The sequence below is a fragment of the Gekko japonicus genome, unplaced genomic scaffold, assembly GCF_001447785.1.
Source record: "Gekko japonicus isolate JY-2015 unplaced genomic scaffold, Gekko_japonicus_V1.1 scaffold993, whole genome shotgun sequence".
Taxonomy (NCBI): domain Eukaryota; kingdom Metazoa; phylum Chordata; class Lepidosauria; order Squamata; family Gekkonidae; genus Gekko; species Gekko japonicus.
In genome coordinates, this window is record NW_015168077.1 from 296,116 (window position 1) to 321,723 (window position 25,608).

The 25,608-nt window shown below is 43.4% G+C and overlaps 1 protein-coding gene across 1 annotated transcript in view; it reads left to right on the forward strand.

Annotated features, from left to right (window-relative positions):
- MAP3K4 (mitogen-activated protein kinase kinase kinase 4) overlaps positions 1 to 25,608 on the forward strand; it is a 94,879-nt gene that overhangs the window by 31,575 nt on the left and 37,696 nt on the right. The window contains exons 2-4 of the mRNA XM_015414653.1: positions 3,762 to 3,952; positions 14,348 to 15,708; positions 20,860 to 21,102. Of these exons, the coding sequence (XP_015270139.1) occupies positions 3,762 to 3,952; positions 14,348 to 15,708; positions 20,860 to 21,102 (1,795 nt within the window). The remainder of the gene's footprint in view (positions 1 to 3,761; positions 3,953 to 14,347; positions 15,709 to 20,859; positions 21,103 to 25,608) is intronic.

Sequence of the window (25,608 nt, forward strand, 5' to 3'; positions counted from 1 at the left end):
ACCTTGAAACGGACTCGGTATGCTATAGGCAGCCAGTGCAGTGTCCTCAGCACAGGCTGGATGTGCTCTCGTCTAGGGAGATCCATCAACAGCCTGGCTGCGGCATTCTGCACCAGCTGCAGCTTCCGGATCCGAGACAAGGGCAGCCCCAAGTAGAGAACAAGTAGAGTTTAGAGTCAAACCTGCTTAGCATTGTGCAGCTATGCCTCGGAGTGGAGGAGGGTGAAGGGGGGAGCAGGGGAAAGAACCTGGATCTCAAACATGAAGTCGCAGCCCATCTCCTGCTTTTACAACGGAAAACTAGAGCTATTTTGGTTTGAGAAAACTGCAGTTAGAAAGCCCAAAATCTTCTTGTCTTGCAACATCCTTCTTTCTTATATTCGTGGAGACCAGCAGGGCCATAGAAGGCCGCCTCCTCTCCCTGCAGTAAGCCATATGCAAGGACGACAATCTAGAGCTCTGAGAGGGGCATTTACACAGGAAAGCAGTGCTGGTTGGAGCAGAAGCGACCCATGCCTCTCTTACCACCCCCCATGGGGATTCCGGTTTAGGGTCTCCCTCGTCTTCAACTTCTACTGAGAGATTCTCTGGTTTGACCTTAGTCCATTGGAAACAATAGAGGATGAGGGCACCTTCTTTGGGGGGCTGTATCTCAGACCCTGTAAATCCAATCCTTACCAAACTTGGAGGGCAAGTAGAGGAGAGTCAGCAGGAGATGCCCTGCGAGTTTGGTTTCTCTAGCATGCTGGTGGGGCCCCTGTTCTACTGGGTCATGAATCTTACATACTAAACCCGTTCATTTGGCTCCTAAAAGTTTGTGATGGTCCGTGGTTCACGAACTGGGCATGCCATGAACCGAACCACATTTTCCTGGTTCGTGCCCATCCCTAATTTTGAATACTTAAGGGCAATTTAAATTTTCAGGCATGCTGGTAGTTTCTGCTTATTCTCCCCTCCTGAATCAGACCTCCACTTTGTACCCTTTGCTGGTCCCGAAAGTTCACTGACCCCAAAGGAACAACATGTGGGGGGCACTGAGGGCTGCAGCCTGAGTGGGAATAGGCAGAAATCTCTTCCCTCTCTTCTGAAAACTTAAGTGCCCTGAAACTTTGCAATGTGCGGTTGGGTGTGTGTGTGTGTTAAGTGCTGTCTAGTTGCTTTTCACTTATGGTGACCCTATGACTTAATGACTTCCTGAACATCCTATTGTTAACAACCTTGCTCAGGTCTTGCAAGCTGAGGACTGTGGCTTCCTTTATAGAGTCAATCCATCTCATGTTGGCTGTTCGTCTTTTTCTGCTGGATATAGACCTTTACTTGCAGTCTTATTTGCTGAGTGCCAAATGCTGGGAGTTCTATGAATGAAGGGCCAGGTTTTTCCTCCTCCAAAAACCAGGTGTGCCAGAAGCCTGATTATCATCAGGACTTCTGCAAAAGGCAAGGGGAGAACCACTTGGAAGTAATAACATGTCAGACTAGAGCTTGAAATACCTTGATTCAAATCCCCATTCACCCATGAAGTTCACTGGGTGACTTTAGGCCAATCATTTCCAGTCAGTTTGGCATTCTTTGCAGAATTGTTTTGAGGATCAAATAATATATATAAACAGGGAAATAATATATTGAGCTCCTTTTAGGAAGGGTGAGATAAATATGTTAAACAAATGGGGGTGGGGTTTAGGTCTTCTGCATGTCAGTTCTCCCTTACTGGGGCAAACATACAGGTTCCCGTACAATTGTTACAATAAGGTAAATAGCAGCTCTGCATAGCTACATGGAAGCTGGGAACTTGCAACGGATTCAGTGGCCACCTGTAGGGTTGGGTATTTGACTCATCAAAAAAGATTTGGTCTAGTATCAATCAAATATTTTTAAGCTAGCCTGGTACAGTGGTTAAAATGTTAGACGAGGAATTGGGGAGAGCTAGGTTCAAATCCTGATTCTGCCATGAACTTTTTGAAGGAAGGGTGGGATGAAAATGTAATAAATACAATATTTAGAACAACAAAAATGGATACTTCCACTGAATACAAAAACAAAGTAGTTAACTTTTGTGTGAAACAGTGCGTTGGATCCAGTGATCTGCAGTGCTTGTGCAAGCAGATCTTTCCTGCTTCCCCTCCTCCTCAGCAGCTGTTTCTAAATACAAGAAAATTAACATCCAAGTTCATTAGACTTATATAGAGTAACAGCCATCTGTGCTGATGGGCTGCAGTGAGAAAGGTAAAGGGGGGTGAAATAACTCCCATCTTGCTGCAGGGACTTCCTGGAGGAAAGGGACAACCCCCCCCTTCTGTGACCTTTCCCTACCCCTGGAAGGTACTGATGGTTGCTCCTACCAGCAGCCATTTCCATCCCCAGAAAAGTTGGTTCTTGGGGTCATGGGACCGGTGCAGGTTAGTAATAACCATGTGGGTTGATGGGCTGCAGTGAGGACAAGGAAGGGAGTGCAGTCACTTCCTCTTGCACCAGTGAAGCTAGGTGGGAAGGCAATATTCCTTGTCCCATGTGGAATCATCCCCCTTCACTTCTCCTCTTACTAACAAATGACACCATAATGAAAATATAAGCTGCCATCTCAATGTTGACGTACTCAACTGGATATTTGATAATATTGAACCAAGGTGGACCATTGTCCAGTGAATTGAGATCTGCCAGGGTATGCTAATCTTGTACTCTGTAATCTTGTACTCATTGGTCTCTGAGGGTGCTACTGGACTCGAAACTAGCTCTTCTACTTCAGACCAACACGGCTTCCCTCTGAAACAAACTTCTGTGTATGCAACAGTCTTCTGCTTAAGTTATTGCTGTTCCTAGATGTAGGGCTGCATGTGCTTCAGCATGTACTGTACAATTCTAGTTCTTGAGCACATCTGTCCTGTTGTACAATAACCTGTGATAGCCATTTCTCTATTTGAACAGAAGGGAATATATGTGGTCCTTCAGTTAGGCAACTATAAATATCAGTGTTTTTAACATTCTAATATTTTTGGGAGGAATTTCTTCTGAATTGAATTTTAGAATATTGTATATGGCAAATGGTACATGAACAATCCAAAGCCTTCTTCAGTAAAAGACAGGAAAGCATGTCCCATTTGAGCATGGGGGGAAATGGCTTTGTTGGGAGAGTTTTTGTATGTTTTATGGGAGTGGCAGGAGTACACAAAGTTCACAGTGTTGGGGTAAAAGGTAAAGGTAAAGGTTCCCTTGCTCGAAAGCCAGTCGAATCCGACTCTAGGGTTGCGGTGCTCATCTCCGTTTCAAAGCCGAAGAGCCAGCGCTGTCCGAAGACGTTTCCGTGGTCATGTGGCCGGCATAACTAAACACCAAGGCACACGGAACGCTGTTACCTTCCCACCGAAGTGGTACCTATTTATCTACTTGCAATTTCTTGCTTTCGAACTGCTAGGTTGGCAGGAGCTGGAACTAGAGACAGGAGCTCACCCCGTCTTGCGGCACCCGGGTCTTGAACTGCTGAACTACTGACTTTCCACAGCCTGCAGTACAGCGTCTTAACCACTTGAGCCACCGCAACAGTGTCTTAACCACAGAGCCACCGCAGAAGGCCTAAGGTTACTGCACCATAGCATACAGCATTGCAGTGCACTTGAGAAAGCAGAGGTTTGGATTGGGGCTATTAAACAAAAGTCATAAATAGTAATAGTTAACATTCAGTACACCGCAACAGTGTTGGGGTGGCGACACATTAATGGGCTACCTGTTCTAAACTCACCTTTATTTTTATTCCTTCTGCTGCTTAGGCAAGAGTGCAAGTCAGAAGATGTCACTTGCAGAATCTCCGAATCTGATTCTGAGGAGTTATCCGATGAAGCAAATGCTGAACCTTTCTATGGAACTTCTCCTCCTAGCACACCACGGCAGATGAAACGCATGTCAACAAAGCACCTGAAAAATAATGTTGGGAGACCTACTAGCCGTTCCACTTTGAAAGGTATGTGTGGGAATTTTTATAGTTCAAAAGGCCAAAGGTCTAAGTTGTAGAGGTTTTTGGGGCTGTCAGATTTCTCAGTAAACTTATATTGGGCAATTAAGTTGAAGCTGTCATTATTTCCTTCTAGTATTTCAGTGAGGAACTAGATGTCTGTATTGCAGGAATAACAAGGAGGGGTGAGTAGGTGGAGTTGGTTCACTGTCCCTCTCCCTTCCCCTCCCCCATTTGTTGCTTAGTAATGAACAGGAACACGTGAAACTACCTTATACTGAATCAGAAATCTGGTGTATTTAGGTCAGTGTTGTCTAGTTTGACTGCAGTAGCCTTCCAGGGTCTTAGGCAGAAGTCTTTCACATCTCCCTCTACTTGATTCTTAAAACTGGAGATGCCAGGGGTTGAACCAGGGGCATTCTGCATGAAAAGCATGAATCTGGGACTGACTGAATGCAAATCAAATGTTCTACCACGGAGCCAGGGACCCTAGCACGTACATGTGCCCTTACTACTATAGCCTTAAATGGCCACACTTTCGTGTGTGGGGGTGTTTGCTTTTCTATTTCAGTCCCCATAACTGATGTGGAGTGGCTGAACCACCAGATGTTCCAGTGGGAGGGGCAGAAGGCCTAAGGTCACTGCACCATAGCATACAGCATTGCAGTGCACTTGAGAAAGCAGAGGTTTGGATTGGGGCTATTAAACAAAAGTCATAAATAGTAATAGTTAACATTCAGTTAAGGGCAACAATAATAATCCTTTTGGTGGCTGAGAAAGAGCTGTGCATCTGACAACTGAATCTGACTGCTCCTGTAAGCATTAGGGAGAATCTTTTTCCCCCTACAGTTCATTATGCCCACGTTCAAGCATGTCAATAAAAGTTGTCAATACAGAAAACACGTTTGAGTGCCATTGAGTGGATCTATATGCACAACATTAGTATTAACAGGTTTTTTTCTTATGTTGTATAGTAGCTGAGGATTGTGCTTAAATCTCACAATGGGCCTTGTACCAGTGCAGCATCCTAGTCAGTATTGTGATAGCCTACATGTTTCAGTTGCAGTAAGTGAAGTCTATGGAATGTATTCTCTATTTGGAAAGTAGTAATAGCAGGAGTAATTAATATTTATAAATCGCTTTGGAGCATTTAGTGTATGTAGGGCTTGTCATCTCCTTATTGTAAAAATGGCTTGCTGAAGGCTAACCAGGGACTTCATGGCAGAAGGGTGGTTGGAGCTGGGGATTTTATGGTATGAAGTTCAGTCTTTCATCCACTGTGCTACACCCGCTCTTCATTTTGGTTTTACATACCATTTGATCTGTACTTATGTAGAGTAAAAGAAAAAGAAAGGTCAGCAGCTTCAGCAAAAGAGGGTCAGGGCCAGTACAGTGCAACAAAAATGTTTATAGTGGGTATTGCTTGACAGCAGCCGTTTGGATTACTAGGACACATGGCTTGTACAAGGGAAGCTTAAATTTGGAAGGCTTCAGGATACTGAAGAAGAGAAGAGCTGGGGGTGGCGGCAGCAGAGGTCATTTCGGGGGGGATCGCGGGGGATTGCAGTTTCCCCGGGTGAGGTATGAGGGGCGGGGCACATGACGAAGCCCCGCCCCCTGCTTCCGGCCACCCCACTTCCAGCCCTCATTCAGCCAGGAGGAGGCAGGAGAAGAGGGAGGGTAAGTTGCTTCCTCCCTGCCTCTCCCCACCCCTGCCTGCTTGGGGCCAGGGAGGGCCTTTGCGGGGCTTCCTTGCACTCCCGCCGGCCTTGCAGGTCCACCACCGGGCCCCTCATGGGGCTCGGCAGTGGAGCTGCAAGGCCGGCAACAGCAGCACATGTGAAAGGGATCTAGGTGTTCTGGTTGATCACAAGCTAAACATGAGCCTGCAGTGCGATGTGACTGTGAAGAAAGCTAATGCAATTTTAGGATGCATTAAAAGAAGCATTGTGTCCAGGTCACGGGAGGTGGTAGTTCCGCTCTATTCTGCTATGGTCAGGCCTCACCTGGAGTCCTGTGTCCAGTTTTGGGCACCACATTTTAGGAAGGATGTTGACAAGCTCGAGCATGTCCAGAAGAGGGCAACCAGGATGGTGAGAGGGTTGGAATCCAAGTCTTATGAGGAAAGGCTGAAAGAGTTGGGTATGTTTAGCCTGGGAAAGAGAAGGCTTAGAGGGGACATGATTGCAGTTTTCAAGTATTTGAAGGGCTGTCATGTAGAACATGGAGCAGATCTATTCTCTCTTGCTCCGGATTGCAAGACTAGATGTAATGGGTGGAAATTACGAGGGAGTCGATACCGGCTAAATATCAGGAGACACTTCCTAACTGTAAGAGTGGTTGAGCAGTGGAACAGTCTGCCTCGGGAGGTGGTGGATGCTCCTTCGCTGGACGTTTTCAAGCGGAGGCTGGACGACCATCTTTTGGGTATGTTGCAGGGCTATCTTTTGGCTATGCCCCTGCAGAGTGCAGGGGGTTGGACTAGATGACCTGCAAGGTCCCTTCCAACTCTAACATTCTATGATTCTATTAATTCTATGGTAGGTAACTCACTGAAAATGTTGACTCAGTGTGTGACTGCAATAAAAAAGGCAAATGCTATGCTGGGGATCATTAGGAAGGGGATTGAAAACAAATCAGCCAGTATCATAATGCCCTTGTATAAATCTATGGTGTGGCCTCATTTGGAATATTGTATATAGTTCTGGTCACTGCACCTTAAAAAAGATATTCCAGCATTGAAAAACATGCAAAGAAGGGCAACTAAAAGGATTAAGGGATGGAACACTTTCCCTATGAAGAAAGGTTGAAGAGGTTAGGGCTCTTTAGCTTAGAGAAATGACGACTGAAGGTTTTTTTTTATTTAAAAGCTTTATTCCCTCTCCTGAAAAGGAGAGATATTTCGCTTAATTAGAAATGGGGAGGGTATATCGTGGGATCAAGAGAAAGATGAGTGATGTTTTAACTGGTAAAGTTAATCTGTTAGTAATAGTAAAATTTTCTTCTTTGGCTTCTTCTGTGTGTTGTCAAACTTCTTTCTTCAAACCGGTTAACTGCATTGTCTATGTTAGTATTAGTAGTGTCCCAATGGTACTCCGCTAGCAAAGTCTTTTCCCATGCTTTTTAAGACGATCCTCTACGGGCTGGCTTCTTTTAATCTCTGGATTCAGGCAGGAACTTCCTCTGTTTATTTCTCTCCGGTTCCTCGGCTCCTCCTCTGGGTCACTGTTTCCGCTGTCTGTGCGATCTGCAAATGCCGTAGTCCTTGTTCTCTCGTGCCTCTTCCAAAGGTCTCTGGCTTTGAGAATGGTTTTCTCCTTTTTCCATCTCTCGCTTATATGTTTAATCGCTGCCATTCTCTTAGCCGGACCTTTCCTCCGCAACTGTTGACTTGTAAAAGCGCTTTTAAGGGCACTTTCTCGCTTGTCACAGCTTAATTCTTTTCTCACAGTCCCAGACAAGATCACAGTCGCTTGCAATTTGTGCACAATAAAAGATGAAACGCCTACACCGGAAGCTCCTCCTTTCTTGTTCGCTAATTTCAAAGTTCAGTTCCGACATCTTGGTTTTTTTTGTTTACTTTTATTAAAGTTCATATCGCTTTTTAAAGACAAAAAACTTCAAGCCTCTTCTCACCACGCACCAAAGGGAACCACTTCTCTTTTCAAATTCCATCCCCCCCCCTTTTCTTCGTTCAGAATCTCTGTTTACGGGAGCGGGGGTTTCCCCTCCTCCTCCCTCAAATCTTTTCGCTTGGGGGCGGGGATACGCTTAGCTCTTTTTTCAGTTCGACAACTCACAGTTTTAGCCGCTTTCTTTTCTTCGCTAAATCGCTTCATCGCTCGGTGACATCTGGTGGCTCCGCTAAGCCCCGTGCGGGGCCGCTTGCGCAGCGAGGTCCATTGGGGCATGGCGGGCGCCTCAATTTCCGACCGTTCAGCCGAGAAAGAGGGCCCCGCCTGCGCGCCCCGGGACTCAGAGCCCCTCTTCCTGGGGCTCGTTTGGGTCTCCGCTCATGCGGATCCCCCCCTCAGCTGCGGGCGGGCAAGACGCCCTCGGGAGCGCCCCGAGGATGCGTCCGCCATTCGCGGAAGCCAGAAATGACGACTGAAGGTTAACATGACAGAGGTTTACAAAATTATGCATGGGATAGAGAATGTAGAGAAAGAAGTACTCTTCTCCCTTTCTCACAATACAAGAACTCATGGGCACTCAATGAAATTGATGAGCAGTAGGTTTAGAACAGAGAAAAGGAAGTACTTCTTCACCCAAAGAATAATTAACATGTAGAATTCACTGCCGCAGGAAGTGGTGGCAGCTACAAGCATAGGGAGTTTCAAGAGGGGATTGGATAAACCTATGGAGCAGAGGTCCATCATTGGCTATTAGTCACAAGGTATAGATGTGCCTCGGCATTTAGTCATGCTGGCCACATGACCACGGAAACATCTTCAGACAGTGCTGGCTCTTTGGCTTGGAAACAGAGATGAGCACTGCCCCACAGAGTCAGATTCAATCTTTTGAGCAAAGGAAATCTTTACTTTTTAATAAATGGAACACTATGTCTGAGGGAGTGATGCTCTGTATCCTTGGAGCTTGGAGGGGCCACAGTGATAGGGCTTCTGGAATTCTGGGGCCATTGGTCTGATCCAACAAGGCTTCTCTTATGTTCTTATGAATTAAAGGATATTGCTGTATGTTGCTTCTGTTTTTAACCCTGTCTTGCCTTCATGGAGTACAGTTTGGTGTTCATGGGATATTGCTGTCTGTTGCTTATATTTGTAATCTTGTCTTGCCTTCATGGAGTACAAGTTTGTGTTCATGGTTCTGCTATGTTTCAATAAGCCTTGCTCATATAAAAGTGGTTGGGTATAAAGAGCCCCTAAAATAAACTTTTTAGTAAACAGTACGTAGAGGCCAAGACCTTCTCTTTTCTTTCTTTCTTTTTTTTTGGGGGGGGGGGAATGATTTTTATTATTTTCAGGCAAAACAAGACAAACATATAAACAGATATGAGAGTAACCTGACAGTAACACTATACCCTTTAAACTACCTCATACATATATATCTAAATGCCGCTCTTGCTACCGTGATATGTTTACTATTTGAGCAATATCTAAACATTCCACTGCTATTTTTCTATACATCTGTCTTTAAGTTTTACAGCTACATAGGTTAACATGTTTTCTACTGATTACTTTTTTGTCTAAGCATTCTACAATTCTACAAAATACATTTAAGTAACGCTCCCCTGTTTCATAGTAAAAATTCTTTTTCATGATTTTTATACAAATTATCAAGGCTTCTGGAATCTTTAAGCTAAGTTTAAATACACTACATCTTTTATAACGAATTTGAACCTTAACATCTCAATAAATTTACATTCTATATAGTTATTAATTATCAATCTTAAGCAATCTTATTCAATTAAACATTCGTAAATATTCCCTAGACCGCATTTTTTTTCTTATAGAATTCATACTCTTTTTCATTAAACTATTTGAAAGACTAGTTTTCCTCTTTCCATAAGTATTTTAAATGTGGGCTAAATTATGAATATATAAACACGTATCCTTTAGCCTAACTTAACCAGTCTTATCCAAAATTCCCTGAACCGAACTCAGATTATTTTTTATAAAAAGATTATATAAACCTTTAAAATTAATCTTCCCTTAGATTTTTAATATAGACTATAATTTTTTCTAGCTCATCTTAACGAGTCTCTAGATCAATCTTATTACAGAATCCCTAAACCAATCTTATTCTTATATCTTAGTTTTTCGTCTTCTTCATTTTGTAATTTCTTCTTTTTAGTAGAGCCTTGGATCTATGCCTCTTCTCCTTGTATGTAGAAAGGCTTTCTTTCATGATTTGCCATCTGTATTCAATGTTTAGGTTTGTTTCATCTTCTCTCTGGTATATTTTCTTCCTTGTACTTCTACTTGTAAGGATTCCAGAATTTGACAGACCTTTAGTAGAGCTATTATTCTCACTGCTGAAATCAGCTTGATTCCCACCGAAGATTAGTTCCTCTTGAGTGTAGTATTACCCTGCGTCTTGCACAGTTGGACGCTGTAATTCCTTTTCACTGTAATTTAGGTCAGCTTGGTTGCAAAGTATTTCAGCTTCTTGCTCAGTTTGGCGCTGAGGTTCCTTGCCAGTGGTTTGGTTTAAAGCTGAAGGCTTTTGGTCTAGTATCAGTTCAAAAACCTTGTTAATCGCCTGGGTCACTGATTCAATAATAACAGCCTGGATCTCCTCCCAAGATATTGGAAGCTTCTCAGATTCTACTGAGCTCTCCATATCTGAATCATCTGGCATGTTTTCTTGAGGATGCTGATCGCTCATTTCAATACAATAACAAGAGTCTCAATCTCAGTTCAGTCTAGCAAAGTCCAGCGTCTCTACAAGTTGCTTATCAGCTGTCTCTTTCAAACTGCCTGCCTCTGGCAGATATTGCTCCCCTCAGCAGTCTCACACACAAGCCGAATGTTTTGCAGCTTCATGGTAAAAACTAAACAGAGTGCGCTTCTGTTCTCAGCAGTAAAGCATGACGTCACAAAGAATTGTCGCAAGATAGTGAATTTCACTCTGTATATCTTTCTTTCTTTTTAGAAGTTCAAACAAAAGTCCCTCTTTGCCCCAGAAAATGTTTATCTCAAGATTCTTTTCGTGACTCTTATCACGTCTCTGTCGCTTCACTCAGAAAAGGGGGGGGGATTCCACCTCTCTTTTCTGTATCATTTTGAAAATTTAAAGGGGTTATCCGGAGAAATCATCAGATTCTTCAATGTGCTATTACAGGTACTTACGGTGCGTGTCTTCATTGGATGTTATGGATGAGGCTCAAAATAACTCTCTTAGTTAGGAGCGTTCACAACTGGTGCAGGTTATGACTGCCAAACCTGCTCTTCTTCATTCTGTGCTTCTGGGACGATCCAGGGCTGCCACCCACTTGTTGCTGCAAGTGGGGCCCCCGAATCAAGTTCCTTGCACCAGACCTCCCTCCAGGAGGTCCAGTGAGGGTTGGAATCCCCCGAAAACCCCCCATAAAAGAATAAAGAATCAGTGGTAGCCGGGAGCGATTTCTGGTGCCCACTGAATTACTGCACCACATCTCTACCTTGAGGCCAAGACCTTCCCTGATGCTACCTCCTAGCACTGTTATTCAGAAGTTTCTTCTGAATATGTAAGTAGCCTTTGGTTGTCATGGGTAGTAGCCATTGATGGGCCTATCATCCATGATTTTTTATAACTTCCTTTTCTGTATTAGCACCCATTATTACATCTACTGGTATTGAGTTACACAGTTTAATTATTCGTTTAATGAAGTAGTTTTGTTTGCCCTGAATCTCTTGCCCATTAGCTTCACCCTCCCCACACACATTTTAGTATTATGGTATAGAGCAAGGGTGTCAAACATGTGGCCCGTGGGCCGGATCAGGCCTTCATGGGGCTCCAATCTGGCCCACAAGGCCCTGGATGCTTCCTGCTTCCTTTTCCAGTTCTGCTGCTGCTGCTACATCACAGTTTGCTTTACCAGACTCTCTCAATCACACAGGAGAGATAAATAGGTAAGTCTTGCCTGTGCGATTGAGAGAGTCTGGTAAAGCACTGGCTGAGGCTCCTCCCCCTTCACCCCCCAAGGGGCAGGTGGGAACCAACCAGAGCTCGCTTCCTGGCCAGGCTGCTTCAATTGTATACAGGAGACAAAGGGAAGCCTTTCTTTCCTTTCACTGGCTGAGGGTCCTCCCTGAAGGAAGGGAGGGAGGGAGGGAACTAGGGAGAGCTTGTTTTGCTGGGCTGCCTCAATTGCACGGAAGAAATACCAGACACTTTTAAGACCAACAAAGTTTTGTTCAAGTTATGAGCTTTTGTGTGCCTTGATACAGTGTGTTTGTATTCTTTTGGACTGCTTATGCTGTGTGTGTGTGTTTTGTTGGGCTCCTTATGCCAGGGCTCTCCTGGGTGCAACTGGGTTCCCTCCCCCTTTTCACTGTATTCATGCATCATGATCCAGTCTTCCTCAGTAAGAAAGCCATGTGAACTATTTTAGAGGAGGAATAACTGCAAGGCAATGAGGTGGATTAGGCTGACAGTATGTGTCCAGACCAAGTTCACCCAGCACATTTCCTTTGTAGGAAGTTGTAGTTATTTCTCTGGGGAAGACTGTAGTTTGGTAGACAAACAAACAGCCCTCAGTCTGTATCAGGATGCCTTCTCATGTTCTTGACCAGCGCATGAAACAACTTGTGTACAAAAGCTTGCAATGCCCAGCCATTTCATGTTTTGCCCTGGGTCCTAGGTTCAGAACACCGAGCACGAGATTTCTGTAATGAATGTCAATAAATCTAAAGTAGGTTTGCAGCTTACAGGTACACACCTGAACAGCATACTCAAGATTGCAACAGCACAGACATTTTGATGCAGTAATTCAGAGCAAGAGTTGTCAGTTATCAGAGACTGTTAAATAGACAAAATATTGCAAGAGTGCTAGTGTTTTAAACATGTTTTATTTAAAGTTTAAAAAATCTTTAATTGTGTTTGTCTGTGTCCTTTATAAAGTTTATATCTTCGTTACCTAGCATTACATTTTATGACACACATGGCCCGGCCCAACAAGGTCTTATTTATGCTGGATCTAGCCCTCATAACAAATTAGTTCAACATGCCTGGTATAGACAGAAAAAGTTCTCTCAATCTACTTTCTTGTTTCCCCTCAAGTTGTTATCTCAATCCACTTTCTGTTTCCCCTCAAGTTGTTATATTCTGTAAACTGAAGAGCTCCAGACTCTTCTGTCTTTTCTTAATCAGTTCTGTAAACTGTATTTTGAGGTGTGGTGACCAGAGCATCCATGGTATTCCAAATGAGGCCACACTATAGATCTATACAAAGTTATTACAATATTGGACATTTTATTTTCAATCCCTTTCCTAATCTTAATACATAGTTTGCTTTTTTTGCTGCTGCTACACATCAAGTCAACATTTTTGTCTGTCTGCCCACTATAGCCCCAAGATCTTTCGCTCTCAGTCATTGTCCATTTGGACACTATCGGCTTATATTTAAAGTTAAGATGTTTTGCTCCCAAGTGTATCACCTTGCACTTGTTGCCCTCTATCGCTGTCTTGTTTTCTGTTGTGTTTGGCATTCCCTCACTGACCCTCCTTAACTGATCATGTGTATGTATCTATGTGCTTGTGTTTTGTTGAATTTGTTGTATTGTTACATTTAAATGCATTTTAAATTTTGTTTTAGTGTTTTTACTCTTTATCACCTGGTCAGGCTAAACTAGGTAGAAAGATGGCATATATAGTTTTAAATAAATAACTGTATTGAACATTTGCCACATTGCTAGCTGCTCACCCAATTTGGACAGATGATCTTGGAGGTGTTCACATTCCATTTTGATTTTCACTATCCTGGCAAGATGTTAGAACTTGTGCCATCAGACCTCGCACCCTCTGGATTGCTGCTTAGTCACCAATTCTAGCCACTGTATGCAGCAAAAGAGATAATCATTAAGAGAAGTCAATTCTAATAATTACAATTAGTACCACAGAATGTTTCCATTAGTGTGGTTTTGGAGTTAAACCTGTTATTTAGAAAGATTCACAGTATAATTATGTCTGCCCTAGTTGCAAAGTGACTCAGCATTGTCTTGATGTTTGGGAGTGAAAGGTGTTCCAAGGTTTTCAGTTAAGTCATGACTATTCAGTACAATATTTTTGTCATTATGGTAGGCTTTAGTTTCAGCTGAACAATTAGAAAGGTCAGGATTGAAAATCATAACTTTGTAGTACTTAAACAAGGCACCTAAAATATTTAACATTTTTAACAGCAATATCATAGAGCTATCAATTAACAGATGGGCCGGTTTGACAGGTGGCACCTTTGTGAATAAAATTTTATAAATATATTTTAAATTGGGCACTCTCAGTGTGACAGTTACTTTGATTGTCTGTGCTGTAACCAGTTCACATAATGTTTTAATATTTCTTTACAAAATTTATAAACAGCTTTTCTGCCCTCATAAGGGACACCAAGGCAGTTAACAAATGTAAACATACAAAATAAAATTACATTTTAAAACCGTTAGACCAACCTCCAAAAAGCATTAAAACAGTTAAAACCAGAGCTAAAATACATTGGTGAAGAGACTGGGCAAAATATTTGAATACTGCATTTTATGTTCTAAAATTTGTCGACTTTTGAGTCCTATGCATAATTGAACAGATACACAGAAATATGTGTACAGAGGAACACATGTGGCAGGAATTTATATGTCACATTTAGAACTGTAAGTTTATATGAATAAAAGAGATAAAGGTAGTGTGATTAAAACAGTAAATAAAAGAGTTCTGGTGGAAACAAACTCTCATTTTTTAAAAATTATTTTTCAGAGAAGATGACCTCATCAAACCAGCTGTCTAACAAGGACAACATCAAAACCACGGAGAACACAGAAGAGCACAGCTATAAGCAGGGGAAAAAGACCCGAGCCACCCTAAGGACAACAGAACGGGATCACAAGAAAAATGTACAGTGCTCATTCATGTTGGACTCGGTTGGTGGGTCCTTGCCAAAAAAACCGATTCCAGATGTTGATCTCAATAAGCCTTACCTCAGCCTTGGCTGCAGCAATGCGAAGCCTCCAGTATCTGTACCTGTGCCTATAGCCAAAACCACACGTCAGACTTCTCGTACTGATTACCCTGCAGACCGTTTAAAGTTCTTTGAAACCCTACGGCTTTTGTTAAAGCTTACCTCAGTTTCCAAGAAAAAGGACAAGGAACAGAAAGGGCAGGAAAGCACCTCCGCTGTTGAGTTAAACCGATCCAATGAACTAATCTGGCTTGAGCTTCAGGCTTGGCATGCAGGCCGGAGTATTAATGACCAAGACTTCTATTTATATACAGCCCGCCAAGCCATCCCAGATATTGTCAATGAAATTCTTACTTTCAAGGTGAACTATGGGAACCTCTCCTGTGTAGGGAATAGAGCTAGTCTTAATGGTACATCAGGAGGACAGTGTAAAGCAGCCCACGGTGCAAGTGCTGTGAGCTATGCAAGCTACCATGAACACCTCCATCACCAGCGAGTGTCGTTTGAGCAGGTAAAGCGGATAATGGAGCTGCTAGAATATGTAGAAGCACTTTATCCATCTCTGAAGGCCCTTCAAAGTGATTATGAAAAGTATGCTGCAAAGGATTTTCAGGACAGGGTGCAGGCACTCTGTCTCTGGTTAAATATTACAAAAGACTTAAACCAGAAGTTAAGGATTATGGGGACTGTTTTGGGGATCAAGGATCTCTCTGACATTGGCTGGCCAGTGTTTGAAATCCCTTCTCCACGCTCATTCAGGGACAATGATCCAGAGGATGATAGGGAAACCTCGGGGACATGCACAGAGGAAAGTGAAGATGAAGAACAAATCTCTGAAGAGAATGTGGAGGAACTCAGACAAGCCATCCAGAATAATTTTACCAATAAGCCAAATTTTGACTTTCGGGCACAAGACCATTTGTCGAGGAAACTTGACAGGCTTGAATCTGAGGATGACTCAACTGGCTGGGTTGTTATGGAGTGCAGTGGTGAGGCAGGCTGCAGCAGACACTGTTTGACCTCTATTTATAGACCATTTGTAGATAAAGCACTGAAACAAATGGGCTTGCGAAAGCTAATTTTAAGACTGCACAAGTTAATGCATGGTTCCTTGCAAAGGGCTCGAATGGCATTGATAAAGAATGATCAGCAGTTGGAGGTAGGTTTTCCTGGGTGGCTCATGTTTGTTGGTAAGAGGCTTTTAATTAACAGTTTCTCCATTCTTGCATGTTTTTCAAGGATGGTTCTTATTGTGCATATATGGTTGATGTGTCATTATATACCCAATTAACCAGCCATCTTTCTTGAGTGCTGTAGCATAGTATTGCATATAAAAATACAGTAAGGTACTCCCTTCTCTACCCAATTGAATTTCCAGTATGCACAAATTCTGTGTGGGGGAGCCAATTAGAGATGTGCGTTCGGGCCTGAACCGTTCGGGCCCCTTTCGGGCTGCTGCAGGCCGATTCAGATTCTCTGATCTGAATTGGCTTGCTGCCGAATTGCCACCGAAATTCGGCGGCAATTCAGCCCCATTATATCCTATGGGCCATTGAAGTCAATGGCAAAAACATAGGATATATTCTGGAGGCTGGAAGGGAGGGGGTTTGAGGGAGATGCGCCAAACTTGCAGGGTAGCTGCTGGAACCTCTGACCAAGAAAGAGATGCGCCAAACTTGCAGGGTAGCTGCAGGAACCTCTGACCAAGATACCTACCAGGTTTCAAGAATACTGGACCAGGGGGTCCAATTTTATGGGCCCCCAGGCTGCCCCCCATCCCCTCCATTGTTCTCTATGGTGGGGGAAAAGTTACTTTTTGCCCATGGTGCTGTTAGTGGCTCTGGGGGGGGGGGAAGGGTTTGAGGGAGAGGCTCCAAATTTTCAGGGTAGCTTCAGGAGCCTATCCCCACATAAACCCCCAAGTTCCAAAGCAATTGGACCAGTGGGCCCAATTCTATGGACACCCAAACAGGTTACCCCCATTCCCTCCATTGTTTCCAATGGGGAAACCCAGCCAGCAGCACTTAAGGCAGGCAAGCAGGCAGCACCCAGCAGTCAGACTCTCCCAGAGAATCTCAGGGGAAGTGAACTGTCTTGGAAAGTGCTTGTTTGCCATGAGAACAAGTGGCACACTCCAGAACAAGTGGCACTGTGGCAGAGCAAGCATGCCACAGTGCCACATGACCAACAGGAACAACAAAGACCAACAGGAACAACATAGGATATTATGACATTTTAATTGAGATTCGGCTGGCCGAAAGACTCCCGAATGGGCTGGTACTGTCGAAATTGAGAACAAGTGGCACACTCCAGAACAAGTGGCATTGTGGCAGTGCAAGCATGCCACAGTGCCACACAGAAACCCCAAAAGACCAACAGGAACAACATAGGATATAATGGGGCCGAAATTTTATTATTACATTTAAATTGACATTCGGCTGGCCGAAAGACTCCCGAATGGGCTGGTACTGCTGAAATTGACATGCAGGAGTCTTTCTGCCGGCTGAAATTGATTCTGCCCGATTCGGCCAAATCGAATCGGGCCAATTTTTTTTTTTTGCACACCCCTAGAGCCAATGTCTTCATGGAACTCAACAAAATAGAGCTGAAACAGACATATACCTAGAACGTGACCAGTTTTGAGAATTCGGTGTATGGGTTTTGTAATATAGCTTGGCACAAACTAATTACGGAATCTGATAATTCCTTTTCCATCCCCATTCATTTCCTCTCTTCTGTGAACATCTAACTACTCTAGAATATACATATTCCTCATGAGGGAAGATGCCTATACAAATGTGCTTTCTGGACATTTGATATCCAAGAGACGATTTCTGACTTTGTGATAAATGTCAGTTACTTCTTTGATAAAACATTAGTTTTAAACAATAAACTGTGCATGATTATAGTAAACAGGGGTGCATGATTGTAGCGCATGATTACAGTAAATGAGTGGCTTATCCATTAGGCAGCCCTTGGCAATTGCCCAGGGTGCTAGTGGTGAAGGGGCACCAACCAACCCTGCCAGGTTCCTTCTCCCCCTGCCCAGCTGCCTGTGGCATCAAGGTCTGCACCAGTGTGGAGCCAGCCCCCTTCTTGTTTCCCTCCACTGGGGGCAGGGTGGGCCTGGCCCCAGCCCTCTTCCTTCTTACTTTGCCTGACTGTGGTGGGGCAGAGAGCCAGTAGTGGTGGCAGCCTTTCACTGTGGTGGGAAAGAGGGCAGGTGCCTTCATCCTGCCTCCCTGTGTCATGGGGAGTGGCTTAGGTACCTGAACCTAGGGCCAGCACTGATAGTAAAATGTGTATGTGTTGTGTATAAAAATATGGGTATGATGCCTCATTGTGACTGTGTTATCAGGTTGCTTTTTAAACTTTTTACAAGAGTGGTTTCAGATTGATTTTAAAATCATAAAACAGTAGGATTGTGTCATTGGAGAGAATTCCAAGTCCTCCCTTATGCTTTGAGGTAGTGTTTATTGTTCCTGAACTCTTACTACAACTTCTTATGGAACATGGCTGTCGTCCTGTGTAACTTTCTCCATTGGCAAAATGATCTCACAATGAGAACATTTCTCTTAATATCTAAGCAGTTTTTCTGCAGTTCAGATTCATAAAATGTGAAATAAAATTAGTATTACTGTTAGGGCTTGAGTTTTAGCTGTCCAACAATAATGTGATAATTCCAGTGACAGAGTTTTTCCTGATCTTTCTGTGAAGAATCATATCTAGTACAGGAAATGAAATTACATGGGTTGTCAAGAAATCCGCATTATTGTATTTTGGAAACTGGGGTGTGGATGTGAATAGCAGGGTTTAAGAAAGATTGAGATTCTGACTGGAACCAATTTTCAAATTAACTGGTTTGTATCTGGGATTGGGATGGAAGCAAATTGTATTTTTATATAAAACAGTATTTGAATGACAATTCTAATGCAGCTAAGTTTTCACCTTTTCATTCGTATTATATTGTTTTTTAAAAAAAACAAAAGCAGTAGTCTAACCTTTCTACAAGTGTCCATCCCCCCCAATGCCTGCCATCTAACTGGACACACAAGAAATATAACCACAGTTAGTATAAGGAAATTAAATTTTTTGAACTGGTTACTTCATTGTATATTTGTTCCTCCAATCTGGTTCTCTGTTCTGAAGTAGCTACAGCCTTCCAAAGACAACTGACTTCACTAGACTTAGAAGGGTGAAACTTTGGTTTGCACTGTATATGTTAGTGCCCAAAATGTCAAAAATGTGCTAGTGATATATAAAACAACAACAAAAAGATTTTTGCAGCCACGTGATTTTTTGCTACCACATGTGAAAGTTAAGACATTTGCTGAGCAATCTTATGATCCATGCCTGCAAAACTGGCATAATGTCAGCATAATTTAATTGGTAATCTGAATACCAAATGATATATTTTAAAGGAACAGAGCATAGCAGCAGCACTAAAGCCCATAGCAATATATGCCTGGTATGCCAACATGATTGGTTGATGTGACCTCCATGTTAGCCATGAATCAGAGGAGCCAGTCCATATACAGTGATGCCAGTGCATCAATGTGATGTCACCACGTACCTCTCCCCAAACACACACCAGAGTGGATAACAGCATAGTGCCCTCAGGTGCAAGAACTATTGTGGTATTTGCAGTGGAAGCCCCATAGCTGTCATATTCCAAGGATCCTTTTTTAAAAAAATATTCCAAGGATCCTTGCAAGCAGGGGGTTCAAATTTCCATATGCCATACATACTGCCAAGAGCTACTGTTTTGACAAGACAATACACCAAAAGGAAGGCCAGCAAGCATCCCATACAGTTCACCTCTGTATATCACCTGGGAGAGGAATCCCAAAGGAAAACACATGGCTTCCCCAAACAATGGGTCAAGTGCCATTGGAGGAACAGTGCTGCAGAGAGGGAAAGAAGCCTTTTCTGCAAGCAGGGACAACACCAAAGAAGAACAATTGGATGCACATTTGGTCAACATCTGCAGTACATAGAATCTAGGCTTATTAAGTGGTAGCGAATAAGCAAAGGTGATTATGGCACCACCTAGGTACTCTTCGAGTTCCCATGCCTCATCTCTATCCCTCCTAGCAGTTGACTTAGGGAAATGGTATAGGGAGTTTGCTATCGTTTCTGTTCATGCTGCTTCATATATCCAGACTGTGATCCTGCAAGGCAAGAAGGGTCAAGTGCTTGTTCTGCTTTAGCAGTGGTTCCCGTAAAGTGCCTAGTTCTTAGCCAGGAAGGAGATTGTTTCTCCCTGTTGCCTTCTCCAGTGCCTGGTGGAAGCTTATTTGCCTATTTACCATGTACATTCCTATGTTAAGCCATTGGAGACTGATGGATTCAAATTCCTCTCTGGTGCTTGCGTTTTCAGAAGAAGTATCTGTAAGGGTTCTAAATAGCACAGTTCCTGATGGTGGGGTATCGTCAAGACGTTTCAGCATAGGGGATTTAGTTCTATGGCTCTTTGGCTGGTGTAATAGGATCATAGGATAGTTGTCAATATATTTAACATTTTGGAGTAGCTTAATTGCACTTCATCAGGTCATTCTGTGTTCATTGTGTTTAAATTATCTAACACCAAAAAGAAGAGAGGGAAAACTTTGTCAAAATGTTTATGTTTAAAAGGTAGAGGTTTCCCTTGCTTGAAAGCTAGTTGAATCCGACTCTGGGGGGCGGTGCTCCTCTCCATTTCCAAGCCGAAGAGCCAGCTCTATCCAAAGATGCTTCCATGGTCATGTGGCTGGCATGACTAAACGCCGAGGCACACAGAATGGTGTTACTTTCCCACCGAAGTGGTACTTATTTATCTACTTGCAGTTTCTTGCTTTCAAACTGCTAGGTTGGCAGGAGCTGGGGCCAGAGACAGGAGCTCACTCTGTCATGCGGCGCTAGGGTCTCGAACTGCCAAGCCTACAGACCTTCCGGTCTGCAGCTCAGCGTCTGGAGTAGGATATGAAAGGCAGAAGGGAGCTTTGTTCACATCTCTTAGTTACTTACAGTATTTTATTTAGAATTCAGTTTAATAGTAAGCTTTAAAATATTGATCTCAGTAGAACCATGTAGATTAATAGAAAAAGGGGACAGTATACGGTGTGGGTTAATGATGTTTGGAGGAAACCTAAATGCCCTGCTGAGAATGCAGAGATGGTTGTATGATTCTGTGGATTATGGCCTCAGTCATAAAACAGCAGGTGTCCTAGGAAGTTGACTTACCTGGCTGACTTTCCAATAAGCTTTTCTTAAATATCGGGCAGTTTAAATCAGACGTTGCTTATTTTATTGTGTCTCTTTCTTGTTACAGTTTTCAGAGTACCCTGATCCCATTTTATGTTCAGATTACGTGCAGTTGTCAAATTCTCCGTCTTCTTCAGATCAAAAATGCAGTACTGTGTCATGGGAAGAGCTGAAATCAATGGATTTACCATCTTTTGAACCTGCATTTCTAGTTCTTTGCCGTGTCCTTCTCAATGTCATCCATGAGTGTCTCAAATTAAGGTTGGAACAGCAGCCTGCTGGAGAGCCATCTCTCTTGAGTATTAAGCAGGTTTGTCTAATGTGTTTTATTGGCATTCTCATCTGTTCTTAGTAGTTAAGATTGTATCCAGATGTCTTAAGTGCAGATAATTAGAACTTGTTAAAGAAGGTGTTATCTATGGATAATTTTAACACCTTGCAAAGAATTTTCTAATGATGGGGGGTTTACCAGCATTAATAATTACATCATGTGTCTCTTCTCCCAAACCGCCTTCAATGATAAACCTTTTTAGAAGAACAATATGCTGTCATTTTCATTTCTGGTAGGAATTAAATTAATATAATTACTGAGGATACTGTGAATAGTAAGTAATGGTCATATATGTTACAAAGCTGGCAAAGAATTACATTAGATAGCAAAACATATATAGCCTAAGTCATATCTGTTTAATGAGATTTTAGTTCTCTCATCTCATCCTGTTTAATTGAATTATAATACAATAAAGCAAGGAAAGACTTCCCTGTCTAGAAGGGCCCAGTCTAAATTATGCACAGGGCCACTTTACTATGTTCTGTACACTTTACTGTGTTATTACTCTTCTGCTTCTGGTTTATAGGCCACAGATGGCTTCTGAGAAGCTAGTGTGCCATCTGCTTCTTCTTAAATTTTGTCCACACAGCTTCTCCCTCTAAGATGGAGGACATCTTGGTGGGTGATTCCCACCCTCCAATCTGGGAGGCAGGAATAAAGTCTTCCACTTCCTGTCTCCTTGGTGGGAGTTACCCAACTCTCCAGTCCCTTTTCTGCCTCGACAGGGAGAGCAGTTTAGAACAGGAGCTGTCTCACCTATTCTACTATTTTCCCCACTCTTTACTTGTTTTACTTCTCTAGATCTCTGTTTTTCTTAACTTTCACTTCCATCTAAATTCTTCTAAACTCTTCAGTTCCTTTCTCTCTTTTGTCTCCACAAAGAGAATGAGAAGGATTTCAAGCCTCCAGCAGGGGTGCGACCTTCTGCTGCGGCAGCTAGTTCCTCACCTCCCCACTCACCTGCCTTCACAGAACATGTATCTGAACGCTCTAGAAATTGAGACTCTGGAAAGCAGCAATGGCTTCCTCTCCAAAGGAGAGCTGGAAGCCCCTCTCACAGCCAGTCCTGGCTCCAAAGCCAACGCGACCATGGCAGATCGACCAGGAGCCAGCTTGTCAGTCAGACCTGGGAAGAAGAAGAAGGCAGAGAACTAAAAGCATGCCAAAAAGAGGCACCATTCCTCCATATCTGCAGCTCCCACAGTGGCCATGTCTGAGCCTGTCACTGGTGACCAACTTGCCAACTGACTGGGAGGAGGACGCAGAGTGGTGTTTCCCACATCCATAAGCCAGGCAGAGATTGCAGGATCCAGAGAAAAGTTCCAAAACTGTCCTTCTGAACAAGGAGCAGTGGCAAGCGGGGTCCACATCCGACAACACTTTGGGTATGCTCATGAGTAACACACAAACATCAGACACCTATCTGGGTCTGCTTGTGAGTAACTCGCAAGTATCAGGAAATGATCGAAGCCTGCTCATGAGTAATGCGCAAAGATCAGGACCACCGTCCATGCCTTCCCCTGAATTTATAGCCTTACTTAAACAGACTTTGAGGGAGGAGATTCCCAGTTCCTGCCAGGGTGGAGATAACAGGCATAGATCTCACTCTAGCCCGGGGTGTAAAGGATGTGGCCTGAGGGCCAGATCAGGCCCCCAGAGGGCTTCTATCAGGCCCGCAGTGGAACTGGCTGTCTTCTGCTGCTTCTTCCAGTTCTGCTGCTGCTGTGTCATTGTAGGTTTGCAGCTTACAGATACACACCTGAACAGCATACTCAAGATTGCAACAGCACAGACATTTTGATGCAATAATTCAGAGCAAGAGGTGTCAGTTATCAGACACTGTTAAATAAACAAAATATTGCAAGACTGCTAATGTTTTAAGCATGTTTTTATTTTAAGTTAAAAAAAACCCTTTGTGTTTGTGTCCTTTATAAAGTTTATATCTCTGCTACCTGGCATTACATTTTAGGACACACATGGTTCGGCCCAACAAGGTCTCATTTATGTCAGATTCAGCCCTCATAACAAATGAGTTTGACATCCCTGCTCTAGCCCTTTAACCAGTCCTTCCCATTCCAGGCTAAGAGATATTGAAGGAACTCATCCTTCCACAGGGGGATCTAGCTGGCCCACTAAGGCAGCTAGGAAAGATGATTACATCATAAAAAGTAAATTAACTCTCAGTGGGACACAGACACTTATTCAGACAGTGAAACTGAGGAAAGGAAAGAAGGGGAATTTCTTTCAGATGAGGAAGAGAAGGAAATAGAAATTCCAGAATAGTCAATAAGATTTCTTAAGTCTGAGAGCTATCATTACCTCTTAACCAAGACCATGGCAGCAGTAGAGGTGCAAGAGAATGCCCTAGGAGAACAGCCAGGTTCCTCCACACCAGAGGCCAAGGGCAGACCCAAAGGGAACAAAGAATTCTTCTGTAGATCTAGTGCAATTTTTTTGAGAAGCAGCTAAAGGCTGAATGGGCGAGACTTCTTTTACCAATCAGTTCTTGCAGTCTCACTTATGGATGCTCCGGTAGCATCTCTACAGTCACCTGGGCTTTTAGCTGAAGATGGCAAAGGCACAATTAGAGATAGTATGGAGAAGAAGGCTGACTTTGCCCTAAGAAAGGCACATGAAGCCATTAATACTCTCAAGATCAGCTGTTGTCTGGACCAGAAAACTTCTCCAACTTATCCTGGCCAGCAGTCATTGCTTGGTGGAGGGAACCAACAGAGTGCTCAAAGCCACCTCATTCACTGTAGATGCTACATTGGATTCCATAATTTTTTCCTCCAGGTCTATGGCATCTGCAGCAGCCAGAACCCTATGGCTCAGGGCCTGGCAAGCTGATCGCCATACCAAGGCTTGAAGTATCTTAACAAGTTCATCATACTGAGACACTTCTGTATGGAGACACTGAGGTCCATCACAGAGGCACTGCAGCCAGTGGAGTACCTCATCTTTCCTGGCCTCTCCATGGCGCCAAGGGTCATCATAAAGATCTTGATCAACCCCATTGTAAAGTTAAGGGAGTAAGGGATTCATAGTCATCCTTATCTTGATGACTTGCTGATCAGGTCAAGTTCCCCAATCAAGTTGCACCTAGACATATCAACAGTCACCCGATGCCTCCAAGACTATGGGTTCCTGCTCGATCTTCAAAAAAGTTCTCTGCAGCCAACACAAAGGTTAGAGCACTCGGGTTGTCATCCTGGACACAACATGCAATTGCCTCTTTTTAACTGAGACAAAGGCAAAAAAATGAGGGAGATGGCACAAGCTGCCATAAAGAGCAAGTTTCTCTGATGACACTTGCAAACCTGACGGGTCTACTGATTTCAAGCATTGGTGCTGTACAGTGGGGGCGGCTCAACACCAGACCTCTACAACAGCTCCTGAGACCTTTCTAGTCACAAATAATTAACAAGGAAGACTTGGCAATCAGGGTACTTTCCTGAGGGACAAGAACTTCCAATCTCTTACAAGGAAAGATAGCACTCTGGTGGTGAAGCAGATCTTCATGGATGCCAGTCTGTCTGGGTGGGAAGCAATATTAGAAGACTCACCAGTATGGGGTTAATGGTTTGTCAGCAAGACGAGCATTCCCATCAACTTCCTGGAACTGTGGGCGATTCATTTAGCCCTACTACACTTCAGCTCACGAGTATTTGGACAACACATCTTGATCAGAACAGACAACATATCTGCCAAGACCAATCTCAACAAACAGGGAGGGTCCAGATCTTTAATGCTTCACAAGGAAGCTATCAAAATCCTGATGTGGGCAGAGAACAATGTGGCATTGATTAAGGCAGGGCAGATAAAGGGGTCGATGAATACTCAGGCAGTTTGGCTCAGCTGGTAGACCATTCAGGAAGGGGAATGGTCCCTGAAGAAGGACCTGTTTCAACTGATCACTGTACACTTTGGTCTTTCTCAGGTGGACCTCTTTGCATCACCAACCAATTATCAAGTGGGCCACTTCTTCACCAGATTTTACCATCCTGCAGCTGAAGCAACTGACGCCTTGACATCCCAGTGACCCAAGTGGTCTTCTGTTCCCTTTCCCACCCACTGGTTCTTCCAAAACTGATTAGGAAGATCAAGGAACAGAAGGCAGAAATCATTGTAGTAGCACCATATTGGCCTTGGCAACCGTGGTTCTCCACCCTCTAGGAACTATATATCCATCCACCACTTACACTCCCAATAGCTCCAGACATGCTTCAGCAAAGCCTGGTTTGGCATCCCCATCCAGAGTTGCATCATTTAGCCACCTGGGGATTGAGTAGAACAACTTCTTAAGACTTGGCTATTCAGTGGAAGTAACACCTTGCTAGCTTGTATAAGACATTCCGTTAATAGAAGTTATAACACGTCTTGGAAGGCCTTTCTTAAGTGGTGCAGAAGGAAAAGTGTTGATCCATTGAAACCAAGGATTAAATCTATTCTTTCCTACAAGATGGTCATGCAGAAGCGCTCAAA